This window comes from Trichomonas vaginalis, chromosome V, assembly GCF_026262505.1.
Source record: "Trichomonas vaginalis G3 chromosome V, whole genome shotgun sequence".
Taxonomy (NCBI): Eukaryota; Parabasalia; order Trichomonadida; family Trichomonadidae; genus Trichomonas; species Trichomonas vaginalis.
The window spans coordinates 32,544,155-32,553,484 of record NC_067207.1 but is presented as its reverse complement, the minus strand read 5'-3'; the positions used below and the strand labels follow the sequence as shown (position 1 = coordinate 32,553,484).

The 9,330-nt window shown below is 32.5% G+C and overlaps 6 protein-coding genes across 6 annotated transcripts, besides 1 other annotated feature; 2 read left to right on the top strand and 4 right to left on the bottom strand.

The window, feature by feature from the left end:
• Positions 1-969: 969 nt before the first annotated feature.
• Positions 970-1,599, top strand: TVAGG3_0444400 (uncharacterized protein; the record flags this gene model as incomplete). Its single annotated transcript, XM_001308912.1, has 1 exon — positions 970-1,599. One exon carries the CDS (start codon positions 970-972, stop codon positions 1,597-1,599), a length of 630 nt encoding a protein of 209 aa, XP_001308913.1.
• A 91-nt stretch (positions 1,600-1,690) lies between these two features.
• On the bottom strand, positions 1,691-2,560 carry TVAGG3_0444390 (bacterial SH3 domain-like protein; the record flags this gene model as incomplete). Its single annotated transcript, XM_001308913.1, has 1 exon — positions 1,691-2,560. One exon carries the CDS (start codon positions 2,558-2,560, stop codon positions 1,691-1,693), a length of 870 nt encoding a protein of 289 aa, XP_001308914.1.
• A 470-nt stretch (positions 2,561-3,030) lies between these two features.
• Positions 3,031-4,180, bottom strand: TVAGG3_0444380 (glycine-rich protein family; the record flags this gene model as incomplete). The annotated part of the gene is made up of 1 exon (XM_001308914.2): positions 3,201-3,938. One exon carries the CDS (start codon positions 3,936-3,938, stop codon positions 3,201-3,203), a length of 738 nt encoding a protein of 245 aa, XP_001308915.1.
• A 30-nt stretch (positions 4,181-4,210) lies between these two features.
• Positions 4,211-5,140: a mobile genetic element.
• Position 5,141: 1 nt separating this feature from the next.
• TVAGG3_0444360 (ribonuclease inhibitor domain-containing protein) lies at positions 5,142-6,341 on the top strand (the record flags this gene model as incomplete). Its single annotated transcript, XM_001308915.1, has 1 exon — positions 5,161-6,312. The coding sequence occupies one exon, from the start codon at positions 5,161-5,163 to the stop codon at positions 6,310-6,312; it is 1,152 nt and encodes a 383-aa protein (XP_001308916.1).
• Positions 6,342-7,008: 667 nt separating this feature from the next.
• On the bottom strand, positions 7,009-8,160 carry TVAGG3_0444350 (surface antigen family; the record flags this gene model as incomplete). The annotated part of the gene is made up of 1 exon (XM_001308916.1): positions 7,009-8,160. One exon carries the CDS (start codon positions 8,158-8,160, stop codon positions 7,009-7,011), a length of 1,152 nt encoding a protein of 383 aa, XP_001308917.1.
• A 174-nt stretch (positions 8,161-8,334) lies between these two features.
• TVAGG3_0444340 (ribonuclease inhibitor domain-containing protein) lies at positions 8,335-8,970 on the bottom strand (the record flags this gene model as incomplete). Its single annotated transcript, XM_001308917.1, has 1 exon — positions 8,335-8,970. One exon carries the CDS (start codon positions 8,968-8,970, stop codon positions 8,335-8,337), a length of 636 nt encoding a protein of 211 aa, XP_001308918.1.
• Positions 8,971-9,330: the final 360 nt, after the last annotated feature.

Here is a 9,330-nt window from a genome sequence, read left to right as displayed (position 1 = left end):
CTGAACGAAACATTTAGAAAATATCATACTTACATTGAAATAACAAGTAGAGCATATTAATAGCAAGTTTCTTGGCTTTATATCTATCATCTATTGTTGTTTGATCAAACAAAATTCACTCTATTATATGGTGTCAATTAATTAAAACAATTTTTAATAGTTATTTATTTAGTGCGAATAAGTGCAAACTCATAAATGAATAACTTAATAGTAGAAATGAATTATCTGATATAAATCTCACATTTTGTCCATCAGAAATACTTTAATTGCATACGCATAACTATTAGTAATACGTCTGGAGTGTCAATTAATAACAATCCCACAACAAGTAAAATTCAGATTTTTATTAAACTTATTTTTTCCTAAAAGTTTTCTCAAATTACTATATATACATATGTGGATAAAATAATAGTAATATTGTAAAAAATTAGATAATTTTTTTTATTTGAGAACCTCTCAAAAGTTCATTCAATTTATCAATTGTTTCAGTTTGATGTATATTCATTTCTGGAGCCTAAAACTTTAGCAATCATGACAATATCATATTTTCTTTCTAACTACGCAATGTAAGGGTATCCTTAAATGAGAATTGTTATGAAAAATGAACATTTATTGTTCAAGGATCAAGAATGAGCTTGTTTTCACCGATATTTTCATTTTAAATGAAATATAGTAGGATGACATAAAAGAGGGGAATATTATGTCAAGTAATATGTTTTAAGGATGAACTTACGTCCATTTGACTTTCATTCAAATTACAGACATAGGGCATGAAGTATCATTTGAGAATATGATCATTGAAGTTCTTTTAATTTTTTTATATGATCATTATGGAATGACTTTGCCGCATAGATATTTTAACGATTTTATTATTCAATCCATAATGATAAACAATATAGTCAATCATTATCTAGAAAACACCATTTTATTTATGTCACTGATTTTTTTTTAAAAAAAGTGACATAAAATATGATTTTCATTCTTTTATGCGAAAATCTTCTGACCGAGTCAAATTCGATATTTAAGAATGCATATAAAAATAATGCTATCGAAGTATTTGTAAGTGGATCATCATCTCAATACATAAATGGAACTAAACAATTGACAAAACCTGAATATGCTTTTGATCAAATGGAAAAAGAATACGATTGGTGTTCTAACTGCGGAAGATCCAAAGAAGAACATCCTTGGGCAGTTTATTCAATCAAAAACAAGAACATCAAAATTAACGGATATTATCTTAAAACAGGATGTTGTGAAGCTGATCAATATTGTTGCTGCTTTGATGATGTTTATTGCTGTGAGTGCTGTTTGTATAGTTGGTCTTTACAAATTTCTAATGATAATAAAACATGGAAAACAGTTCACAAAGTAGAGAAAGATATGGACATGAGAAGATGTAAAGATAAAACATATAAATTCAGCGAAACATATACCACTAAGTACGTTCGTCTTATACAAGATGAATCATGCCCTGGCGATCCTCCATGTATTGCACTCAACAAAATTGAACTTTTGGGTCAAATAGAAAACGAAGATGGAATCATTTTTGAAGATCAAGAAAACGAAGAAGATGATGTGAGTATATATTATAAATAAATCCAATTATTTTGCATAAGTCTCAAATTAAAAAAAATTATTTTGAGCGACTTATGAAATGATTTTCATTTGCGCTCTTATTTTGATTTTTTTAGTAAGTATAAATGATTTTCTTGTAATGGTCATTATAGGAAACATAGCCCGCATGACCTGTATCATACTCGATACCACCATTTCTGTCTCCGACGACGTAATGGCTTGGAACTCTTGCATTCTTGCAAGCGAGAATTTCTTTCTCATTTGCTCCAACAGGAGCGTATCTTCCACCAATGCGGCAGGATTTTGCACCTGTTAGTGGAATAATTGAATACCAGCTTAAGATGTAGCAATCGGAACGCATCCAGTTTCTGCTGACGGCCAAGTTATAGTTGGCAGTGCATCCTTCGATGGAGTTGACTCCGCCGAGCCAGCAGAGTGACATGAATGCGCATCCCCAATTCCTGATGTTTTGGTTGAACCTAGGATCGTACTGCTTGATTACTTGACCAGAAGGAGATGGAGTTGGTCCAGCACCACCAGACACGAGTGAAACGTAATCGGCACAAACCCATCCTTGATCAACTTTGTACCAATTTGAGGAAACATCATAAATTGTAACGACGGCGTTGTTCGGAAGGCCACCTACCCTTGCGTAATTTGTACCGGGACCGGAGCGAATTTTTAGACCTATATCTGCGTCAACTTTACCTCTGACATGAAGTAATTCTGCTTTGATATAACCTGTTTGGCCATTTCTGTTGACTTGCCACCAATCGTTTTGGTGTCCGATAACAGTTACTTGTGTTCCATCAGCGGCAGCTCCAATAATCGAAGAACTTGTACTTGGACCCGACCTTATGTTTGCTCCATATCCTCCAGCAAACACTACGCCTGTTCCATCTCCATTTGCTTGAGGATTCTTCGAATAATCATACTTGTGTAGTCTCTTTGCAGAGACAAAAGCAAACAAAATACCCAACATTTTTTTTTGAAATTCAAATTGAATCAAACCTCCATTTTTGAGACCGATGTATCATAATGAAAATTTTAATTGAATACGTCGATTAAATTTCACTTACATAGAATAGCTTATTTAATTTCAGATTCTCTCAATATATTACAAAATTAATCATGTAATCTGATCAATTTTTTTTCCAATAAAATACTTCATTTTATTTTGACATTTAGCTTCTATAATCTGAGTATAGAATTCAATGTAATGTTTTCTGATCAAAAATAATGATCATAATAAAACATATATTATGATCCCGCCTTGCTTTCTAAGATCTAAGATCGAAATCATTTCACTTTTTTATCAGTAATATGAATGATTATTTATAAAGTCGAAACTCAGAAATAATTTATTGTAAGAACATGTTCGCAAGTTTTGTTGTCATATCTAATGAGTTGCATTTTTATTATTTTATTTTTTCATATAGCATTCTATATAATTTTATAGAATAAATATGCATAAATAAAGAAACTCATCATGCATATTGATTCTAAACTCAATCTGGAGCATCTTATAACACAAATCAACATATCAAGTTCTAAAATTTGAAGTGTTATTGTCAAAATTTTGTTACCGTTGATTTAACATACCTTATTGAATTAATAAAAATTTACTTGATGCAAATAACTAATCCTAAATAAATAAAATTGAAATTCAAAGAACAAATATTATAATTTACAAATATACTTGGACAATCATATAAGAAAAGAGTGGTAATTCGAATGGAACCATTGCCGGGATTACCATAACTCATACTACCATTAATAAGTGGCATCAGATGTTTACCATCAATCATAACTGTATTGAAGAATGTGATGTTACTGTAGTGGATAGATGGATCTTCTCGTTCTGAGAACTTAGGATTTTCTTCAGTGAAATCTTCTGAAATTGCGATGCATCCTTTGTGTCCACTGATGAATGAACTTCCACCAGCACCGCCGTAACTTATTTCAACAGAAGATGCACTGCCACCAAAATATCCACCGCCTCCTGAGCCGTTCCCATCTGGAGATCCATCATAGAATCTTCTTTCTCCGTTTCCTCCACCGAATCCAAATCTCCCTTTGTATGGACCAATTCCATATCCACCAGAGGTTTGATTTCCTGGAACACTCTTTCCAGAATCACTTGGATACCCAACTAGTCCACCAGCACTTCCTCCATAATCTTCTATATGATTATAGCTATCTGATGATCCTGCACCCGCGGCGACGATTATTCGACTTTTCAATCCTTCAAGTTCACCAAAATCTCCCGGTTTTAATCGAATATCCGATGATCCGCCACCACCAAGTTGTCCAGGGCCGCCACCGCCGTATATTGGGTATTTGGCAGTTATATCACCCATCGAACCAACATGCAAATATAATTTGAGTTTTTCATAAATAACAATTTCTCCTTTAACATAACCTCCTCGTGAGTGTTCAGTTGTATTTCCGTGTAATCCACAACCACCCCAGAGTTCAAAGATATAATTTCCTTTTTCTAATTCAACTTCATAAGGTGTAGAATTAAACGAGGTTGTGCCATTATATAGATAAACATGATATTTATATTTTAAATTATTATAAACTTTTAAGTTTGTTTACGAAATGCAATTGGTTTTAAAAAAATAATTAAGGGTGCACACGTATGTACGTTTATTTGAGAGGAGGAGGATTACCCTCTCAATTTTGAGGGATTCGTTAGTTTATTTTCTCGATGAATATGCAATAAAATTTGATTTTTACCTTATCAATATACTTCATATAATATACACATGTTCATGTAAAAACTTTTTTCCAAAATCCTCAGGAATTAAGGGATTTTTGAATTTTAAGAATTTTTTTCGAATTTTTTCGAAAAAAAATATTTTCAGAACAGCCTTAACGGCTAAGATTTAGGAACAATGTTAAGTATCAAAAAGAAAGGAGGTCTGATATAGACAACATATATCGTTGAAGGTTGAAAAAATCTCTAATATTTGAGCCCAAAATTTCAAATTTTAATTTTTTGAAAAAAGAGGCCACCCGTATGTACGTTTATTTGAGAGGAGGAGGATTATATTTTTGAAAGGGTGAAACATTATGAATATGTTAATTATATAATAATATGTATTATTATAAAAAAGAAAAAATAAAGCACGTTAAAATTTTTCTTTCTTGATTTTTTACAAAATCTACTTAGAATTATGCAAAATATGACTAAATAATTATAAATTTCAAGTTAAATTTTAATTTTGATAAATAATTTAAATTTCAAAATATCAAGTTCAGTTCGACTATGTATGTAGTAATTCCTCAATAAAGTGCCAAAACCCTATTAAAATATATGAACATTTTCAACATTTTAATGTTTTTATTTAAAAATTTGATGGAATATGAGCTTCAAACAATTATTATGTAAATAAAAATAATTAAATATATGTATTTATTCGTATTACAACCGTAGTAAGTCGATTCTTCCTTTCTTCTACTGAGATTTGAATCTGATTTCGAATTGTAAAGAGATTCAAAGGGAAAATACTAGCGGATAAAAACTACCTCCATGAAAGGGTCATAATGGAGTCAAAATTACAATATATTGAAAATATGGCATTTCAAGGATGTACTAATCTATCTAAATTTTCATTTGGAAATCATATTATCGAGATAGGAACGAGTGCTTTTGAAAACGCAATTCTCAATTCAGAAATAGCTTTCCCTGCAACTTTGACAAAAATTTCGAATACAGCGTTCAAGAATTGTAAAAAGATTCCATCTATATCTTTCTCTTCTTCATCTAGTTTACAGATTCTTGATAGTGCATTTGAGAATTGTATATCTATCACATCTATCATATTCATTACAAATACAGAAACTACATTAGGTTCATCATGTTTCAGCAACTTGACATCATTGAACAGCATCCAGATTTCTAACAACATCAAATCTGTTGGTAGTGCATGTTTTTCTAACAGCGGTCTTAGTCGTGTTGACTTTTTCAACAACAACATATCATTTGATTCACTGTCTCCATCTATCTTCCGAGGTTGCATCAACCTTCGCTCTTTCACAATTCCATCTAACCGCATCACCATTGGCACAAGTGCACTTTCAGGCACATCTATCGAACATCTTGACATCCCAGACAGTGTCGAAACATTTGATGGCTACTGCTTCTCTTTCTGCACTAAACTTGTCTCTATCAACATCAAGAACAGCAGTCACCTTGAAAACATCCGACTTGGTGTTTTCCAAGGATGCACTAACTTCGCCACTATCAACGAGTTTATCTCATCCAACTTTGTTTGCGAGAGTGGTGCTCTGTACAGCAGTGATCGCAACCGTATGCATGTATATCCACCTGCATCAACACGCCGATACTTCTATCTTCTCGAAGGTGTTGTTTCGATCGAAGACAGTGCATTCATCGGCTGCACACATCTTGAGTCCATTCTTCTTCCAGAGAAGAGTCTTTTCAAAATTGGACAGAGTTCATTCGAAGGATGCATCAATCTTCGACACATCACAATTCCATCCAGCATTGTCTCTATTGGTGAGAACGCATTCCTTAACTGTCCCAGCCTCAACTGTGGTGCACTGATCCAAAACAGAGAAAACAAGACATTCATTCGACTTCTTAAGCAGAGTGGTCTTGACATTTCATCATCTCTATACTGCTCTGGCTTTTCATGCGAAGCCAACATTCACTCTAATCTTCATCTTCGTATCACCGAAACTGCTGTTATGATTTTAATGTGAAAATAATAAAAAATTATCTCAATAAATTTCCATAATCACATATTTATATTTTTAATATTTTAGAAAGGAGAAGTACAATAAAATAATCAAATTTCATTGTTAATAGTTTTCTTAATTTGATTCTTCAATTTTTAATAAAGTTCTAATGTAAAAAAAATTGATATAAACTGCGAGTTAAAAGGCGTACCTACCTTCAACTTTTTGATAGAAGTCATATAATTAATTATATGAGTTTCTCTCAAAAAGTCGATTTCTGCCAGGTACGCCTTTTGGACCGCACAAGCTATTCCCTCTAATTCGATTTAACAACAAAGGATCATAAAACAGATATAAACATAGGATGAACCGATACTATTTTTTTGAGTCTAACTTCAAAATTTAAGATTTTGAAATTTAATTCAAGCTTCAAACCAGAAATTTAAGCATAAATAGAAGTTACGTTGCTACACATTGCATATGCAGCTTATTTGAGCTCTAATATTTAATAATTTTGTCTCACTCTCAGTGAAGGCATTTTAGCATTAGAAATGTAAACGATTCAAAAATTGACAAGTAACAGAGAGAGTTTACTGGAAACTTATCAGTTATATTCATAAAAAATTAACTAATATTATTTTATTGTACTTCTCCTTTCTAAAATATTAAAAATATAAATATGTGATTATGGAAATTTATTGAGATAATTTTTTATTATTTTCACATTAAAATCATAACAGCAGTTTCGGTGATACGAAGATGAAGATTAGAGTGAATGTTGGCTTCGCATGAAAAGCCAGAGCAGTATAGAGATGATGAAATGTCAAGACCACTCTGCTTAAGAAGTCGAATGAATGTCTTGTTTTCTCTGTTTTGGATCAGTGCACCACAGTTGAGGCTGGGACAGTTAAGGAATGCGTTCTCACCAATAGAGACAATGCTGGATGGAATTGTGATGTGTCGAAGATTGATGCATCCTTCGAATGAACTCTGTCCAATTTTGAAAAGACTCTTCTCTGGAAGAAGAATGGACTCAAGATGTGTGCAGCCGATGAATGCACTGTCTTCGATCGAAACAACACCTTCGAGAAGATAGAAGTATCGGCGTGTTGATGCAGGTGGATATACATGCATACGGTTGCGATCACTGCTGTACAGAGCACCACTCTCGCAAACAAAGTTGGATGAGATAAACTCGTTGATAGTGGCGAAGTTAGTGCATCCTTGGAAAACACCAAGTCGGATGTTTTCAAGGTGACTGCTGTTCTTGATGTTGATAGAGACAAGTTTAGTGCAGAAAGAGAAGCAGTAGCCATCAAATGTTTCGACACTGTCTGGGATGTCAAGATGTTCGATAGATGTGCCTGAAAGTGCACTTGTGCCAATGGTGATGCAGTTAGATGGAATTGTGAAAGAGCGAAGGTTGATGCAACCTCGGAAGATAGATGGAGACAGTGAATCAAATGATATGTTGTTGTTGAAAAAGTCAACACGACTAAGACCGCTGTTAGAAAAACATGCACTACCAACAGATTTGATGTTGTTAGAAATCTGGATGCTGTTCAATGATGTCAAGTTGCTGAAACATGATGAACCTAATGTAGTTTCTGTATTTGTAATGAATATGATAGATGTGATAGATATACAATTCTCAAATGCACTATCAAGAATCTGTAAACTAGATGAAGAAGAGAAAGATATAGATGGAATCTTTTTACAATTCTTGAACGCTGTATTCGAAATTTTTGTCAAAGTTGCAGGGAAAGCTATTTCTGAATTGAGAATTGCGTTTTCAAAAGCACTCGTTCCTATCTCGATAATATGATTTCCAAATGAAAATTTAGATAGATTAGTACATCCTTGAAATGCCATATTTTCAATATATTGTAATTGTGAATCTCCATCGAATGTCACTTGAGATAATTGAATTTTGTTGAGAAATGCCTTTTGATTGATTTTTGTGACAGTAGATGGTATTATAACTTCAGTTTCTTGACCAATGAATTGCGAAATACTTTTATTGTTATCTGAATAAATAATTAATTGTTAATCGATGTATAAATATGGACTTGATATTGTTAGATTCAAATTTTGAATATTTGGAAATGCACTCCCTCCAATACTAGTAACATTTTCTGGGAGAACAATGGTTTTTAACGAATAACATCCAGCGAAAGCGTTTGCTTGAATATTTGTTACCATATTTGGAATCTCGATTGATGTTATTCCGGAATTACGAAAAATAGATGATTGCAATACTGTTAATTTAGGTGGAGGAACTATATGTTTAAGATTTTTACAACCATAAAAAGCATAAGAACCAATGCTAGTTACATATTGAGGAATGTTAATATTTGTTAGATTCGAATCAATGAAGCAACCTTGGTTTATTGTTGTTACTGTATCAAGAATTGTGTAGCTATCACCACATGCAGAAGAACAATAATATATGATAGTTTTATCTTTATTATAAACTGCCTTTGTGTCATCCCATAAATACTGATTCATTGGATCAACATGAATATTTTTCATATTTTTGCTTCCACTGAATGCAACACCTGAAAGTGTTTCTACACTTTCAGGTATTGTAAATTCTAATAAATTATCCCACAAAAATACATTAAAATCTAGTGAAGAAAGTTTAGATCCTTTTGAGAAAGTTATTGATGTCAATGATTTCATAGAAGAAATTGCGTAACCTTCAATTTTTGTAACTGTTGATGGAATATTGATTGATGTGAGTTTCAGAGAGTCGAATGAATATGATGAAATTGTTGTGAGTCCTTCTGGAAGAAGAACAGTTGTAACTGATGTGCATTGACTGAATGAATATTTCCCAATAATTTGTAACTTGCTGCATTTTGAGAGATCAACTCTTTGTAACTTTGAACATTGATAGAATGCATAATCGTTGATATAATAAAGTTGTGGATTATCTTCAAATGAGAATGATTCAAGAGAGTTGATTGCAGGTTTGAAACAATAATTTTCTTTATCGTAACCATAAATGACTGTGCATGCAGAAGATATAACAACACTTGT